General features: G+C 42.7%; 1 protein-coding gene across 1 annotated transcript in view; it reads right to left on the minus strand.

Moving 5' to 3' along the window:
* Nucleotides 1-14,912, minus strand: part of NDUFA10 (NADH:ubiquinone oxidoreductase subunit A10) — a 35,392-nt gene extending 20,480 nt beyond the window's left edge. The window contains exons 1-7 of the mRNA XM_072341242.1: nt 14,759-14,912; nt 14,327-14,495; nt 12,838-13,053; nt 11,982-12,068; nt 10,132-10,253; nt 7,857-7,936; nt 5,221-5,275 (exon numbers count right to left, since the gene is read on the minus strand). Coding sequence (XP_072197343.1) covers nt 5,221-5,275; nt 7,857-7,936; nt 10,132-10,253; nt 11,982-12,068; nt 12,838-13,053; nt 14,327-14,495; nt 14,759-14,851 — 822 coding nt within the window. The 5' untranslated portion in view covers nt 14,852-14,912. The remainder of the gene's footprint in view (nt 1-5,220; nt 5,276-7,856; nt 7,937-10,131; nt 10,254-11,981; nt 12,069-12,837; nt 13,054-14,326; nt 14,496-14,758) is intronic.
* Between the last annotated feature and the right edge of the window lie 3,366 nt (nt 14,913-18,278).

An 18,278-nucleotide genomic window follows, 5' to 3' on the forward strand; every position in this document is an offset into this window, starting at 1 on the left:
GACGATGCACCAAAGATAACACCTCAGAGCAACATGGGAAAGAATAGATCATGGCAACTCCTACCACTTCACAGATGCCTCATGTAGAAGGAAAGGATAAAGCTATTGAGGTCAGGACTGAAATCCTCATGACATATTGTTGATCCCTGACAACAAAGCAAGCAGATGCCAGTAATAAGGTGATAAAATAATCAAAAAAGAAAAGCTTTCATTCTTTACTGTATGTTAAATCCATACTAATCTATTCCCTGCAATCACAATGAGCACTAAATCCTTTTATTACCACCTGAAGGGTAATAAAAACACTCTACTACAAAGGAGACCCAACTGAAAAGGTCCACTCTGGCAGTATCACATTTTTATGGCAAGAAGTAGCAGCTTGGAGATAGTAGTAACTGAACTGTCATTTAACTGAAGCCTTTATATTTGCTACAGACTAAATTAGCTGATTAAAGACTTTAAAGTTATGGTTAATATGTGACAGCATCAAAGTATATTTAAAACTGCAAGCAACCGTTAAACCATTTTCAATCTCTTACAAATAATCAAGTTCTTAAGTGAGATAGCATAGCTAAGAGCATGGGAAACCTACTTTTTATATTAAATAAAGCTGATGGCAAATTCACCTGTTGATGGAAAAAAAAACGTTTCAGGGCTCAAAACACTGCAGAAAACACAGACATCTAGAAGAGCTTTCAAAGTTATACTTGGAAACTGTATCAATACAAGTATACTTGGAAACAGCATCATTTTTACAAATGAAAAAGATGAACATTGTCAGTTCAAATGTCCATTATTCTTAAAAGTTCAACTTACAACATACTTCCCATCAAAAAAAAAAGCAATTATTTCCCTACTCCACAGCAGAGCTTTGCAGGCTCCCCACTATGGCTGACGACAGGACTAATAATGGAGCTGCTGACAAAAGGGCTCAGACCACGTCAAGGGGAAAAAAGAAATAAATACCCAAATTAGTTTTGCACGCTTATTACCACATCAGAAATCTTCACCGGCAGCTCATTAATAATGGTATCAGCCCTCCTCCTCCCACCAGGCCACAAGAACAGCTTTTTAATTCACAAGGAATGCATCAGCACCTCCTGGGAATTAGTAGCAAATAAATGATTTAGGCCTGACTAAGCAGCACAACACGTAACAATGGCCAGGAGAGATCAGGACTTAATACACCACAGAGCGTGGTAGGACTTAGAAAAAACGGCTTTCAGTAATGAGACTCCTTTCCATAATCTTTGCAATTAAACCAATACAAACAGCTTGTAATGTCTAAGCTGGTTTTCATAGTCATCTGGCGAGTTCTGTTGTTAGAAGAACTCCAGCGTGAGCAGAAGGCAACGCAGCTATGGGACAAAGGATGATCTGTCAGCCAGATCAGGTTTCTCTTTAAGCAAAATCCAGGGTGCAAGGTGCAATGCAGGATCCAACCACAGGAACTCGGACTACAGCCTGCAGGAAGAAGCTCAGCACACATACAGCAGTTGCAACCAAACACTTCATGCTAGCTAGCTTGGAATCCTCGCAATTCCACACTGGCAAAGGACATGGTACAGAGCTGGTCTGCCAGCAGCCTCCCACCTAGATAAAATTCCTGTAGTTTACACAAGGTGGAGTCACTGAATGAAATCAATACATAATACAAAATGCTGTTTACAAGCACAGAGGAAATGGAATGGTTTCTGTCCTGCTTGGAAGTTATAACCAGTTGTTAAAAAAAAAGGGGTGGGGGGGAAATAAAACAAATCTTCAACTTTTTACTGTTCTGTTCTCATGTAAATGTAGTTTGAAACACCATAACCAAGTTCATTGGAGCACACACAAATCCTTTAATTGTTACAACCAATCCTAATTACAATACAAAACCCCAACTGATTTATTTAAAAGACACTTCAGAAATGTTTTCTATAAGCAACTCAAAAAACTATTTAACTATAAAGTCATACAAAACTATATATAAAGTCATACAAAACTATAACTATAAAGTCATACAAAACTAAGTTTCCAAATTGCACAGTAAAGAACCTGTAGCTGGAAGCTGGATAACAGTTAAACATCGCTCTCTATTAGCAGGATATAGCTGCTTAAAGACCCTTTAAACCAAGACCAATTCCCTCCCCCATTATCCCTTATTACCAAATGTCAGTCATTTCATTTCAAAGGTAAACTGGATTCAAACAGAAGGGAACAAATGTTATTCTTTCAAGTGGAAAAAAAAATCCTACTATCTGTAACTAATATCTAACAATGAAAATATGACACCATCATGTACTTGGACTTCAATAATCCATCCCCTGGTCCAGATTTGTCCAATTGAATTAAGAGAAGGATCATCAGTGTATACTCTTGTCACGCCCAGCAATGACACAAGATTACTGAGCTTGGTAGGCTTGACTGTAAGAGCTTTAAACAGACTTTAAACTCTGATTTGCAGGATTAAAATCAAACTTCCAGAAATGGTTTTCTAGCAAGTCTAGGAAGGAAACAAATGGTTTTATTCCGACCACTTCAATACGTATTCAGAAAGAATACAAGCTCTCATTCCTGCAGTGACCACAGGTAGCTGTCTGCATAAGTTCAATCTCAGAAGAAAGGCAAAGAAAGGCTTTTGGTATTTAAAAATTATAAAGAAACTTCATTTTTAGAAACTTCTCTTTTTGCAGTACTCTAAAAACAGCTATTTGATCTGACCAACAGAGCTTCAAGTATCTCAGGGAACATAAGGCCATTAGGTGAATGCTACTGTAATGCACACTGCACAAGTAGAACCTACTCTGCACTTCCAAACAAAGTCAGCCTTTAGAGGGTGAAGTTTACTGCTGAACTATATCACTGACTCCAACTGCATGTACTACACTTACAGAGCCAGATTTTTCATCCGCTTGCTCATAGGATTAAGCTTTGCCATCTGGCTCAAGGAGAGTAAGTAACAATGCAAGTCAGTAACAATAACATTATGCTTCCTTCAGAAAAACAAGTAATGCTGTCCCTGTATATGCTTCAGCATGGGTGGATATGAGTGTCAGAGCTCTACCAACTGAACAGTGACAGCAGAACCTCTTTGACAGAAGTGTAACTTGTTCTTGCCTAACAAAAAGCCTCTCTTAATACTCCTAATTTCACAGCTGTAGTGTGGCCACAGAAGCATAACATACTTGTTGCCCTATGGGAGCTATCACTCCCAACCATTACCAGTACTTTCTGAAAACCTGAAAATACACAGTTCAGGATCTCCCAAGTGTCACTGCTGCTGTGGTGAGTCTTCCACAGCTGCGGTGGGCTGATCCCAGCTGGCAGCAAAGCCCTCACCCAGCTGCTTACTGCTCCACATCGGGAAGTGAAGTGGGGGAGCAAGAGAATTAGAAGGACAAAAGCAAGAACTACTAAGTAAAGACAAAGACAGTCAAATAAACAAAGAGAAAAAGCAAAAGCAAACAAACGCTGAGAGATGCAGAGGCTATCACTCACCAGCTCACAATAGCAGACTGATGCTCAGTTAGTCCTCAAGCAAAGGCTGCTTTGGAACTCCTTCCATGGAAGAGTGTGATGTTACGTGGCACTGTGATGTTACGTGGTACTGTGATGTTACGTGGTACTGTGATGTTACGTGGTACTGTGATGTTACGTGGTACTGTGATGTTACGTGGTACTGTGATGTTACGTGGTACTGTGATGTTACGTGGTACTGTGATGTTACGTGGTACTGTGATGTTACGTGGTACTGTGATGTTACGTGGTACGGAATACCCCTTTGGTCAGTTTGGGTCAGCTATCACAGCTGGAATGAAAGATTACTTCCATCCCAGCTTGACCAGTACATCCATAAGTGAAAAATACAGTAGTAGGTTACCTCCTTCAATGCTTCAAAATGTTCAAATATGCTCAGCACGGGTACAAGCAGTCAGACAACTCCCTCACTACAAATCTTACTTAAAACTCGCAAGAGGAGTCAAGGACAACAGAAAGGCCTTCTTCAAATACTCTGCAGATAAAACTAACACTAGAAGCAATGTAGCCCCACTGATGAATGAAATGGGCGCACTGGTGACAGAAGATACAGAGAAGGCAGAGTTATTAAATGCCTTCTTTGTCTCCGTCTATACTGCTAGAGGCTGTACTAAGAAGCCCCATATGCCTGAGGTCCCAGAGGAAGTCAGGATAAAGGAGGAGTTTGCCTCGGTTAATGAGGACTGGGTTAAGGACCAGTTAAGCAATCTGGACTTCCATAAGTCCATGGGATCTGTGGGTGCTGAGGGAGCTGGCAGAAGTCACTGTTAAGCCCACTGTCCAAAATCTTTGCTAAGTTGAGACCCTTATTGCTACTATAGAGTGCAGATGAACTTCGAGGGATTTGCTTCCATCCCAGACAATGAAACACAACCACTACAGATCTGCACAGAATTGCATAAAGTCTATCACTGTTTTCAGAGGGGATTGCAGCTACAGAGGTGAATTCAAAAGAAGAAAGAGATTTATGTTATCCCACTATTTTTTTCCACAAGCAAGAATATTTGCTGCAATAAGTCAAGCAAAACACTTTGGAAAAGGTGGTACAGTACAGACACCACATTCTAGTCAACGCAGGTGAATAAACCAGAGCTACAAGCTATGCAGCAGCTCTGATTATCAAGTTGTTTGCTATATGCCAATAACGATCAGCTCTGAGAAAACAACAGCTATTTTACTGCAAAGGAACCTGTGCACCAATCTAGATGATAAGAATCTGCTTGGTGGCAAAAGCCAACAGAAACATACCTGGTACTGGTAGGAAGAATCTCAGCTGGCTGCTGGGACTTACTTCTTGGTTAATGCCTTTTGTTCCCAAATTAAGCTATAAGGAACCTTACCCATCCCTCCAGCCACAACACTTCAGAGAGGGATAATAACCAAAAAGCCATACTGTACAGCCCAGAGACTCAGGAAATGCTGCCTCAGAATTTGTTTGGAAAACCAAACCAGATTTGGAAACACCTGGCATAAGTTAAATGAGCCAAAAGATTCTTGTAAAGAAGAAAAAATTAGAAGTAACCACACAGTGGAATTTGCTTGCTCAGGCAGACAGATACATTGGCAAAAGGTATGGGGGGTAGTGTAGTTCCAGCCCAGAACACTGGCACAGCAGCAAGAGCTAACTGCATTAAGTAGCCAACTTATCTAGGATAAGGTGTTTTCTTTAAGTTTCCATTTTGGAAGCAGCAAACTCTTTACCTTCTCCACATCCTCCGCTTCACTTGCTGTGTACTGCAGAATTTCACTGGTCTCACTGCAATGGAAAAAAATAAAATAAAATAAAATGAGGTTGAGCTCACAGGATACGACTGCTTTTAACATCAACTCACCTGCACATCAAAATGAAGCAGAAATGACGTTTAATAAGCACAAAAACAGAAACAATCATTTTTTAGTTTTCTTCCAGGGTTTGCAATTGATCTGTTAGATCTAAGTCGTTTATTTCCTGATATGAAACTGTACAAATACCCTGTAAAACATCTACAGTTTTAATTCAATAAAGAAAGAAAAACAGAAATATCCCACCTTTGTATTTGTTTCCATTTCACTGATGTTACCAGGGCAACTACCCACAATTTCCCAATCTACTTGACACCTTCAAACTGTTTAACCCAAAGCTTAAGCAGACCTTCTGTTTTACGTGTACATTAACCCCTGTGGGTAAGTCTTAAGAAAATACATTCATTTGCCGTTATTACTAAGCCTGAGCTAAATGAACCAATGCAACAGAGGCAGCATGATCTACGTGTAGAACAAAGAGCATTTAAAACAAGCAACAGGCTGTTTTCCTAATTGTACAGCAGCCTGCATAGAAAAGTCACTTCTAAGTTTAATCAGAATCAAGGCTGGCAACGTACACAATGCTGCTGGAAGCAGGAGTGCAAACTAAATAACAAAGTTGCAGCAGTTCAAGCTGGTTCCTGGTCTGCATTATCATCTTGCAGCCAGAACAGCTCTGTCTAACAAAAAAAAGTTACTTTATGAAGTGTTCTTTATCCATACAAAGCCCCAAACTTTTACACTGTCAGCAATTTAACTGGTGCTCCCAACAGCGCGCCAAGAACATGCCACAGAGCACCCAGCTCACAAATTAATTAAAAAAATGATATATATGTAGATAGATAGATTGGTATAGATATATACAAAGACATTCTCAGGCATGTCAGACTAGAAAGGAAGCACAAATCTTAGGATCACCAAATACTCACTCTAAGACTCAAGTATCAGGAAATCCAGTACTACTTAGTCTGTCTACAGACTAACAGCTGGGCACAATCACCATTTGGTGCACCACTGAGCAAGTCAGCAAGCAAACAGTTAAAGACAGTTGAAGCCTGTGTGCATCTATGCAATATGCAAGTCATCAGCATGGTCCAGAGATAGACACAGCTAAAGTTTCACATGCTCAGATCTCCTCCCACCAAAGGGATGGAGACATCTCTCTTCAGGCCTGAGCGTGCAGATCGATGTGACAAGCCATTGTAAGACTGGACGCTGATGACCAGGCCAAGTAGAGGGTGTTTGCTTAACAAGTGTACTGACCACATACAGACAAAGGGGAAAGAGTTGAAATCACAGCAGGACCAGCTAGGCTAGGTTTAGGCTCGCTGAACACCACAGTGTATTTCTGAGGCTAGATTAGATCCAAAGAATACGCAGCATTTTCCTCCTTGCAAGTAAATTCAAACCAATTCTGCCCTCAGGGGGATGACAGATCCATCATTTCCCACCCTTCCTCCCTGTCACTTCCTTCTGGCAGCTGTTAATCTGTGGAGGATGCACTCAGAAGGAGCTAACCACACACAGCACCAACAGCTTCTGTCCCTGTATGAATGACAGGCTGAATATCAAGTTATCAGCTTCAATTGCTGATAGCACAATTATACTGATTTACCACAGAAACTGGAGCAAGAAAGCAATGAGGAAGCAAGCAAGCAACAGTATTCCTGTATTCCAGTATTCCTGAAGATCTTCTTTGACTTAAAGAAATGAAACTCAGTAGTCAACTTCATGAACAAAACAAATCTGGCACGAATTGACTCTTTTGATGTATAGCAGACCTGACTCTGTAACCTTTAACAGCTTTTTTTCCTGAAAGTAATTTGTTCAGAAGCACAAGACTGCTCACGCTCACATGTTTTTATCTGATTTTTGATAGAGCTATTTCTTAACAATAGGGACAGCTGACAAACTATTATAGTCTCAGGTTCACACATTCTCACTTCCCAGCTAGAGAAAACCTGGGAATTTCAAAGACAAGTGCTTCAGCTACCTAGAAGTGCACTGTTTAATAGTACCAACAAAGCTCACTGAATCCTCTCCTGGCTATAATGTGTCTGTCTCGTAAGGCACAGAAACTGAACTAGAAAGGGGAATGAAAAGCCCTTACCTAAAACAAACAAACAAAAACCCTCTCCTTCTGTATCACCATCAAGAAATTGGCCAAAGCTATGACAACTGAAAAGAGTTCTTAGGAGAGGAAACATCCCAAGCGCGGATCAAGGCTCATTAGCTCCATTAACAAAATCCAATGAATTTACTATTGCACAACATTCCTCCCACCCTGCTCCTAAAAACATTTCACTTTTAATATTCCAACACTGTCGTGGTGACATCAAGCTTCTCAGATGCAGGAGGTAACTATACACAAGTATACACAGACATCATACCATGGATACGATACCACATAAATAGGGCAACACACTGTAGCGCATTGCAGGAGGAGGATTCTCTCACATGATGTAGTTTTATTTGCTTCTATTTGCAGAGATTTTAGGAACGTTACACATTTTTTACTCAAAGACTAAATGGACAGAGTAGTTTGGTTTGCTAACCTCATTTCTGGTAAGAAGGTTTTCTTATAAGCATCTTCAATGTTCTGGAGGTATGAAGCAGAAACTTTTTTCTCATAAGGCTAAAAATAAAGAGAAAACAGAAGAATATCATTGTAAAGTGCATTTTCTTTTCCCCATCAGCACAGAAGTCTAAGCAGAAGTTGGTCCTACACCATCTACCAAGAGTTCACTCTTGTATCAGCAGTTATTCAGTGAATCATATTTGAGTTTCAAGAGTTAAGACAGAGTTTCTTAAACATCAAAAGTATCCCAAGGAATGAGCCACAGAGTGCAGTAATCACTGCTTTACACCCGCTATACCCATGGTTTTAATCACTAGATATGAGCAAGATTCTTCTGATCTGATAGTGAATCTAGTAAATAAAGGAAAATACGGGCTCAACAGAATGATGTAAAAGCAAAACAAAAAGCCTTCTTACAATTTATTTCAGTTTATGGGAATTCTTATTTTTCCAGAGTTTGCACGAACCAAACAACAGTCACAAAACTTAATTTTTTTCAGTCTTTGGAGGGCTATCTACTTGCATAATCAAGGAAGTTATGTATTATCATCTAAAAGAGAGGAATGGATTGTCCAAGTCTGCCTTTCCAGCAAGAGGACCAATGTTAATCCATCTCTCTAGCTTCAGACAGGTGCATAGGCAACCATTTTCTTCCCTATCTTCTTTTGGGATTGAAAGGATATCCCACCAGCTGCTTGACAGTTCACCACAAACCTCACCTCCTACATATCTTACCTTAATGCCATGTTTGCAAAATAACTGGAATTTCTTTCATTTACCATGTCTTCCTTCAACTCAAGCCATGATTCCTGCCACTACTCAAATAACACACATCCAATATGCCCACCACAGTGGAAGACTCTTCTTTCTCCAGTGCTCTGCAATAACTCTCCTTAAGACCAATCACAAACACTCCATCCACCAGGAACCCAAAGTTCCATCTCCAAACAAGCCCTATAATGCCCAGCAGCTCCACTGCTCTAGGGAAGTTCTCTTACACCAGCATTTCCAGCCAGAATGTCTCAAAAGTGTCACTGACCTTTTTGCTCATAGGGGCAAAGAATGTGTGGGTTCCCACAATACATTAAGTTTCTATGTCTGTAACTGAAGCTGCCAAAACAAAGAAATCTATAGTTCTCCCACACAAGAGTGCCTTGTTCATTAAAGAGTAGAGGCACTGTTTAGTCAGCGTCCAAACTGCTGGAGGGCAGGAAAGAAGCCACTTGATCAGCAGGCAAAGCTATTCAGGCCACACAGATCACAAAGCAGCAAGGGCAGCCTTCCACTTTACAGCTCTGAAGTCACTTCCCCTTGGCAATGATCAGCATCCCTCTGAAATGGGCAGGAAAAAAAACTCTACTGACTTAAACCCAGCATACCGACACACACACACTTGCTTCAAGAAGCAGAAATCACTGAGCTTTTATGGGACCTGAGAATGTTTTTTGTAACAAGTCAAAGCTTTCTTTTAATGTATCAGGCTTTCCACTTTTAAATACTTCACCTGAATACAATTTCCTATAGCCTTTGAATAAGGTATAAGGTAAACATCATTTAACCCTCATAACAGATCCGAGAACAGTTACAAGCACACGTCCAAAAGCCACGGGAGGTCTAAGTAAAAATCCAAACCAAACATCGTATTTAATCATCATGCAAAAACCTCCTACCACTTTTCTGATAAAAGAGAATTTCACTAACCCAGTAATGTAATATGCTGATGAGCAAGAGGTAAATTATAAGAGGTAATGCTATAGAACTGAAGTTACTTTTATTTTCAACAGTAATATCCATCTGATGCCATGAATTTAAAAGCAGCTTGAAGTCAGGAGTTACAACTGTCAAAGATGAACAATACATAGAAATCACCTACCATAGCCTCAGATCACAAAGAAGTTGCATTAGTGACAAGAATCAACTCTACTCCTTCACAGCTCTCCATAAGACTGGCCAGAAAGCTCCATGTTTTTTCTATTTCATGAAAGATCTATAAAAGCTAGCTCAAAAATTAAAATCAGCAGTTTTGTTGCATTAATATCAAAGCACCAAGTGTTCACAACTATCCTCTTGCAGGTCATAGATACTTGAATTGACAGGCAATTAATGTCAATACAGGTCTCAAAAAGCAGTCATCTGGGGAAGCTGGAGAAGGGGCGCTCAGGAAGCACAGATCACAGAGCAAGGAGTACATCACCTGAATGCAGCTCCCGAAACTGCAGCTAGGAAGGCTAACTTTTAAGAGCGAGAATTACCTTTCCTTTCTCTTGAAGCCTCTTCTGCACATCTGGGACAGGTACATCTACATAAATGACCAAGTGAGGTGGCAGGAATTCACAAATGCTGATCTCTTTGATCTCCTTGTAGTGATCAACACCTGCATTAAAAAACAACAACAACAAAAACCCATGAAAGCTAAAGCCAGCAAAACTTAATCCAAATGAGGAACAAATGCACAGGAACAGCATGAGAACTATAACCCATCTTTTCTTGAGTGTTTTCCTTGTGTGTGCTAAACACATTCTATTTCACATTCTTTACAGCATGCATTTAAAAACAAAACAAAACATATCCTAAATCTAAGCCAAGATGGACAAGAAGCACAAGGCAGTCAGGGAAACAGGGAAATGAGTACCTTTACCTCAGGAGCAGCCAAAATGCCAGACTTGGTATGAAATGGCAGAAATAAGAGTTTCAGTTGCATTTTGCTTAGGGGTCAGATGAAGACTCATCTTTATTACTGTTATCTGCACTTCAGACTTGTGTGTATTTGCCCAAGATTGGCATCCATAACTGAGAGCCACAGAACTGATGTTGTTGGAAGGAATATCTGCAGATACGCTGGTTCATTCATTCTACTCAGAACAGGGCCAATGGGAGCAGGTGGCTCAGGACTGTGTCATTTGATTCTGAGCATCTCCAAGCATGGAGCTGCCATACCCTTCCTGTACAGTCTGTTCCAGATTTGACTACCTTCACAATAGAAAAGGTTTCTAGATGTTTAACTTGAACTTCTTGTATATCCATTTGTGCTGTTTGCCTTTTGTTCTCTCACTAAATACCACTAAGAAAAGACTGGTTCTATACTCCTCCCCCATCAGGTATTTACACTCATCCCCTCAAAGCCTTCTCCGGGCAAAAATGAAAAAACTCCAGCTCTCAGCCTTTCCTTATATCAGACACTCTGGCCTCTTGATGACCTTCATAGCCTTACTCTGGACTCTGTCCAGCAAGTCCATGTCTGTCTTCAAGTGGGAGCTTAGAACTGATCACAAAACTCCAGATGTGGTCATCACCTCGTGAGCAGCTGACAACACTCTTCACACAGCAGCCAGGACGGTGGTAGCCTTTTGTTCTCCAAAGGCACACTGCTTGATCTTATAGGTGTCGACCAAAAGCTTCAGGTCCTCCTCCACAAAACTACATCCTAGACATTTGGCTCCAGTCAAGATAAACAACATGATTTTCTCTCATCCACTGAGCTAGCTTTCCACATGGAGCTGACTATTAGGCGATTTAGCACAATTTCTCCTTCATAAAACTCTAACAACTATTTGCAATCACCTTTACATCTTTAACATGTTTAAAAATGGCACCCAGGAGGAACTGCTCCATTACCTTTCTACAGACCAAGCCAAGGCTAACTGGTCTGTAGTCTTAGATCCTCCTCCTTACACTTCTTGCAGGCAAGAAAGGCATTTGCATTCTTCAAAATTCCAAAGGAAAATGGAAATCTAAAGCAAGCAGGCCAAATCCATGATTTACCTTCCATCTAATGCTGCAAGATCAAGGTCTGCCCAAAGGGTATCTTGCATTCATAAGGATGATCACACACTTCACGAGGGAGGCTCAGCTAGCTGACAAGACACGAGTAAGCAATACACAGAATATACAAGCAGAACCTAGGCCTTGAAAAAGACTAGTAAATCTCACAGATTGGTCTTCAATGAAAGAAAGACCAAGGTGCCAAGTGCCTCATGAACAAAGGTAAATATTTAAAGTAGTCAGTCTTTCCAGCAGGCTTTTTTTTTTTTTTTTTTTAAGCTATCACACTCTGGCTGAGATTATGACAAAATAACTTCCCTTTTTCATGCAAGTAACTTACATCGTTTGTGGATATAGCCCTGTTTAAACATTGCATCCAAAAACACAAAGTCACTGTAGGCAGAGCGCTCCATCACCACACCTTGACCTGCAATCGAAAGAAGATTCAAGTCATATTGGGCTCAGAAAGACTCCTGGCAGCAGCACTCAAAATTACAGACAGTGCTGCTCTGGCAGACAATTTTCTGAAAGCTTGCCTAAGAGCTTTTAAATAAAACAAAAGAGCAAGAGTTTCCTGTTCACACAAACATAGATGCGCATGCTAAATATGCCTGTCTAATCCATATACACTCATACTGCACCTAGTGCTACAGCAACTGAGGATTACTATATTTAAGCAGTACATTTACTTTTGTGTTTGAGGTGCTTTCTGGTATTCACACTTTTTCATCTTTTTCTATTAAGCACAAGCAACGGGTAAATCAGTGTTGACTGAAAAAAGCTTTTCGCCCCAGAAGTCACTCAGAAATTGTTATAATGACCATCACAAAGCAGTACTTAGTGAAAACAAAATGACTGAACAAAAGATGTCATCAGGAAATACCTGAGTTTTAAAAGGGCCACAGAACTCTCAGCTGTGTTGATATGTTTAAGATGGTCGTTTTGATATGGATCAACCAATTAAAACTCATGAAACTGCTAAATAGTATGCATTTCCTTCATTAGAAATGATACAAGATGCTGTCCTAACACAAAATATGCAAGGCATTTTTCTAAACGGGCTATACAACCACACTCACTAAAAGGGTCTTAAATCTCAAAACACAGATTCTATCAAAACACTTAAAAACACCTAAAGGACAGAATTTTCACTCAAGTTAACATAGAAATTGAATGCATTCAGTGTGAAATCTAACCTGTGGTGAGGAGATGCTCCAATGCATCAGAGTACTGTAAAACACGGTTACCAAACAGCCAAGCTTGCAGCCTGTAAGAGTGTCCATCAGGGCATTTTGGATCATTGTAAAATCTCTCTAGGTTACAGAAACCATTAAACCTCTCATCCAGCTGCGTTTCATTTCCTGCAATCCTGTCTTGATAGTGGATATCTGCTTCTGGGAAATATTTCATTCCTGACAAAAAAAAAAAAAAAGGCAGAAACTCAAAAGAGAACACCAATCAGAATAGTAAATTGTACATGTTTACAAGAAGCATCTCCTATTCTCATTTATGTTTCAAAGGCCTACCCAAAACAATATCTGAAAACAGCATACAAAGCCCTCTGGCCTCACCTCACAGAAAGCTGATGAAACCCAATTATTAGGCTTTATTACTTCACCTCTATGATGCAAGTTGAGCATTTCTTTTAAGCAGAACTTTTATCATACCAGCTCTCTGTTTACCTGGATGCTTTAAGCACAACACAAAAAACACCACCCAAAATCCTCTTAAGATGCTCAGTGACTTCATGACAGTTGGAAGCTGTAAATGGACATTACTGGAATCAAAGTCATTTACAATGACCTGACAACATCCATGTCACCTCAAGTCTCACCAACACTTTACTCTGCCTCTCTCTATTCACCATTAATATTAACTGTGACACTACCTAATAATTTGCTAGCCAAGAGTCGATGTTTTGGTTAATTTCTTTTATGCAGGTATCACAATGACACTGTTAAGTTCCAGTAAATATTAAAATCATAGACTTGTAGAATCAACAAGGTTGGAGCAGATCTCTGAGATCATCCAGGTCAACCGTCTACATATTGCCAAGACTTCCACACTAAGCCATGTCCCTCAGTACAACATCTAAACATTTCTTGAACACCTCCAGGAACAGTGACTCAGTCACCTCCCTGGGCAGCTTGTTCCAGCACCTGACCCCTCTTTCAGAGAATAAATTGTTCCTAACATCTATTCTGAACTTCCTCCTACACAACTTGAGACTGTCATCTCTTCCCAATCATTCGTTACTCCAGAGAAGAGGCTGACCCCACTTCACCACAGCCTCCTTTCAGGGAGCTGTAGAGAGTGATAAGGCCTCCCCTGCTCATGCTCTTCTCCAGACTGAACAACCCCAGTTCCCTCAGCTGGTCCCTATAAGACTTCATTGACCCCTGGAAACAATCCAGGGCCCCAGTATCTTCCTTGCAGTGAGAGGCACAACACTGAACACAGAACTCAAGGTGTGGCCTCACCAGAGCTCAGTACAGAGAAAAATCACCTCCCACTCCTGCTGGCAACACTATTTCTTACACAAGCCAGGATGCCATCGGCCCTCTTGGCCACCTGGGCACACTGTTAACTCACAGTCAGCCTGCTGTTGACCAACACCCTCAGGTCCATTTCTTCCACACAGTCTTCCAGCCACTCTGCCCCATTATAGAGAAAATAAAGGCATACCTAATTTATCTGCAATTTGCTGTGCCAGCTTGCCCTTCCCAGACGCTAAGTTGCCGTCCACTGTGAAGATTTTACTGTACTCGCTGAATTTTTTAGAGGCTCTCTCTCCGAGCATGTAAGCCAGCCAGCCATACTGCAAAGGGCGCTGGGAGCTGATGTGAACGCTGGCCTGAAAGACAACACAGCAATACGACTCAAAGCTGACAGCACTCTTAAGACAAACTAGGCGTATTTTTTCAGAGACACAGATCTCACATAGGGGCCTACCGTACAGCAATGCACCTAGGCGAGCTCTTTGTTTTCACTTGATGGCTCGGTGCATCCCACCCCCTGAAGGCCGCACCATGGTGATGAAGGTCATCTCCCGCTCCCTTCTTTTCTTCTGTCCTCTCCTCCCCCCCAAGGCCCTACCGACCCCGGTCTCCCGCTCACCACCGGCAGGACGGCGCTCCGCAGGCGACCACGGGCAGCAGAGGTGATAGTGGCGGCGGCGGCCGGCCCCAAGCGGGCCCGCCACAAGGACATGGCGGCGCCGACGGAGGTAGAGCGCTGCGGGCGCCCAGAGATGACGTCACGGCGGGGCGGGAGGTGCTGGCTGCGCGCCGCGTCGGGGCCTGCGCGGCCGGGTGATGGGTCTGAAGGGGGGGTTGGTGGGGGTGCGTTGTGGGCTTTCGTTGTCAGCTTGGGGAGAAAACACAGCGTGTCCTTAGCTGAAGTGCCTTCATTATAACACCGAAACTCACATCCATAGGGAAAACATCCCCACTCTCCGCACCCCTGTGGGAAGACCCACTGCATGTGTGGGAGAGGAAGTATCCAGTCAGCAGATTGCCTTGTGACAGTGACAGCGAGAGGGCAGAAATGCTTCAGCCGTGCACAACAGACCCGTGAGGACAGGAGCAGGTAGGAGAAAAGAGCAAGACAGCATATAGGCACAGACCTCTTCCTGCTCCATGCTCCGTATGCAGCCACCTCCTCAGCCACCAAACTCAGCCAGCAATGCTTATTACAGGTGCTGCATTACCTTGGTGAAATTCTGTTGCTGAGGGACATCGTGTGCCAGGAGGCTGGAACAGGGGCTGCAGGAGGAGAGGAGACATCTTCAGGTTGGATATTAGGAAAAAATTCTCCTCCAGAACAGTGGTTGGGCACTGGAACAGGCTGCTCGAGGAAGTGATGGAGTCACCATCCCTGCAGGTGTTCAAGAAACATGGAGATGTGGCCCTTAGGGACGTGGTTTACCTGACATAGTGGGGATGGGTTGATGGCTTAGAGGCCTTATCCAACCTGAATGATTCTATGATTCAACAGGTGCACGGGGTGGGGGAAGACACCCCCCGTGTGCACCCTGCCTAGTGCTGCTGGAAAGTCAGCTGATGCCCACACGGCGTGCAGAACGTCCCTCCTAATCTTGTAGGTCTTGCTGATCCTTGCCACAAGATGGAGCTGGGTAGTGCTAAAGGAGAGCTACTTCTCTGCCAACCGCCTTGCATGCTTCTCTTCTGCTGTAATTGCAGGACATCACTTTGGTTGTTTTTAGGTCTGCACTCCATCCATGTCAACTCTTCAGCATTGGTTCCCACCCCAGATCCCCACCCAGCATCTTACTGACTCCATGAGCCCATGCAGTGTCCCTACCATGACTCCCCGACACCCTGACATAGCCTGATGGTGACCCAAAGTACTTCAGAAGAGACCTTTCTCCTTGGGGCTGTAGGAAGTTCTCAACCTAAAATCAACAGCTGTATATCTTTCTAATACAGCACAACAACCAGCATCTCTCCTGTCACACATCACCCATTCTCAGCCTCATGTCAGTGGGACAGAGAGAATGGTACAAATCCACATTCATTTCTTCCCATTGCTTCAACAGAACCACACTGCTGAGTTTCACAATTGGTGAAGTCCTGGACCCAGAGAAGTCCACAACAACCTACTCTGAACAAGCAGTAGATCTCTAGGTGAACTGATTGTCTAAGGGGGGCAGTTTTATAGCAGAGAGATTAATGTCTTCTGCCTGGGCTGCCATCTCTTTTGATATCTGCACTGCTGTCCAAATTCTTGCTCATGCAATCTTTGTGTGTTTGGCTGGCATCTGAAAGCTTCTTTGTGTACAACAGATACACAGAGCAATCCAAAGTAGCTGAACAGGAAGAAAGCAGCTGTTTACAGAATGGTATTACCTTCTGTTAGTACAGATCTAGGCACTTGATTTGGGGTAGAACATTCAGCCCTGGACAGCTCTGGAATCACCTGCTGGTGACTTCAACCTGCAAAAGAGAAGGTTCCTGGGAGATCTGATAGAAGCCTTTCAGTGTCTAAAGGGGGGGGCTGCAAGAAATAAGGGGACAGACTCTTTAACAGGGTCTGTTGTAAACAGAGCAGGGTGAAATGGTTTCAAACTAAATATGGAGGAGATTTAGACTGGATATAAGGAAGAAGTTTTTCACTGTGAGGGTAGTTAAATATAGAAACAGGTTGCCCAGAAAGCTGGCAGACGTCCCATCCCTGGAGACACCCAAGGTCAGGCTGGACAGGACTCTGAGCAACCTGATCTAGTTGTAGATTTCTCTGTTCATTTCAGGAGTTGGACCAGATGACTCTTTTGATACAAAAGACAAGGTGCCTTCCAGCTCAAACGATTCTAGGGCCTTGCTGGAGTGGCAGTACACTTCCTAATTATCCTATAATCTGTGGCCCACACTGCCTTCCCCATCTTTGCTGCTGTGCTTTATTAGCTAAAGCTAATACCTGTTGCCTAGTTTTGAAAAGATTGCATAACAGAAAACAAAACAACACTCAGCACTTGGCAAAGGAATGAAAGATAGAAAGAAATTAGCTTCCAAAGGCTAATTCAGATAGGGCTGTCCAATGTGGCTGTGTCACAACAGCTTGGCACCACGTTAACACTTTGCCACCTGGAAGATTTTCTCCAGTCCTATCCCATGGAACTGAGCAAACATTGTCAGAGAGTTCACCCTCTTCCTTTCTCTACCTTATCCAGGTTAGAAAACGAGCAGGAAATAGCACTTCTAGACTGAAATATACCAGTAACATATACACTCATTGTGGGCATTTTGCTTCTAGTTTTAGGCTTGAAAAACATGAGATGCCCCCATTTCCACCCGCAGTAGGTATAGAGGGGTCACTTGGGTGTTTTTCCCCAGGGGAAAGCTGGTAGAAGGTGTAGGACAGTAGTACAGAGTTGCTTTGGAAAGGCACTGAGGCTTGTAGAAGCTTAAGAGAAGTCCGGGAGAAGAGCATTTCCCCTTGGACAAAGAGAGGCTGGAGGAATTTGACTGAACAAGAGTCTACATGTGGCCTAAGCTGGAACTTTACTAACATGTTTGACTTTCTGTCCTTAACAGAAAGTCTGTAACATGCTGGCAAATCCTTCCAGCAAGAGAGTAGGAACGCCTGCAGAGGCTGTGAGAGCCCCAGCAATGGAAGCTGTAGGGCTGCCGGGGTGCTGGGGGGTGACCAGGATTTTGTAGAGGACAAACTCATTCGTGTAAGGAACATACCTGGGCAACGTCAGGAGAGATGGTGATGGGTTGATGGTTGGCCTAGATGATCTTAGAGGTCTTCTCCAGCCTTCATGATTCTATGATTCCATTCTATCTCATCTCCTCTCTTCTTTTTCTCCTGCTATCTGCTATGTGCATATCACCACTTCTGAACAAGACCTCAGGGTGTTTGAGCCATTGGGTAGGGTGAGGGACGTGCCAGGGAATGTAAGGGACCGGCCCAGGCAATGCCCAGGGAGATGACTCAGTCACTCCTGGAAGAGCCCAGAACAATGCTTGAGGATCGTCCTGGTGTCACCCTTTTGGTTTGGTTGGTGTCTGATGTCTCGACCAGTCCTGGACTGGAGCCAGCTACATTACAAATAGGGGCTGGGAAAAGCATCCTTTCCCCTTTTGTTTTGGTACTATACGTAGGGGCTGAGACC

Source organism: Excalfactoria chinensis, chromosome 7 (genome assembly GCF_039878825.1).
Source record: "Excalfactoria chinensis isolate bCotChi1 chromosome 7, bCotChi1.hap2, whole genome shotgun sequence".
NCBI lineage: Eukaryota > Metazoa > Chordata > Aves > Galliformes > Phasianidae > Excalfactoria > Excalfactoria chinensis.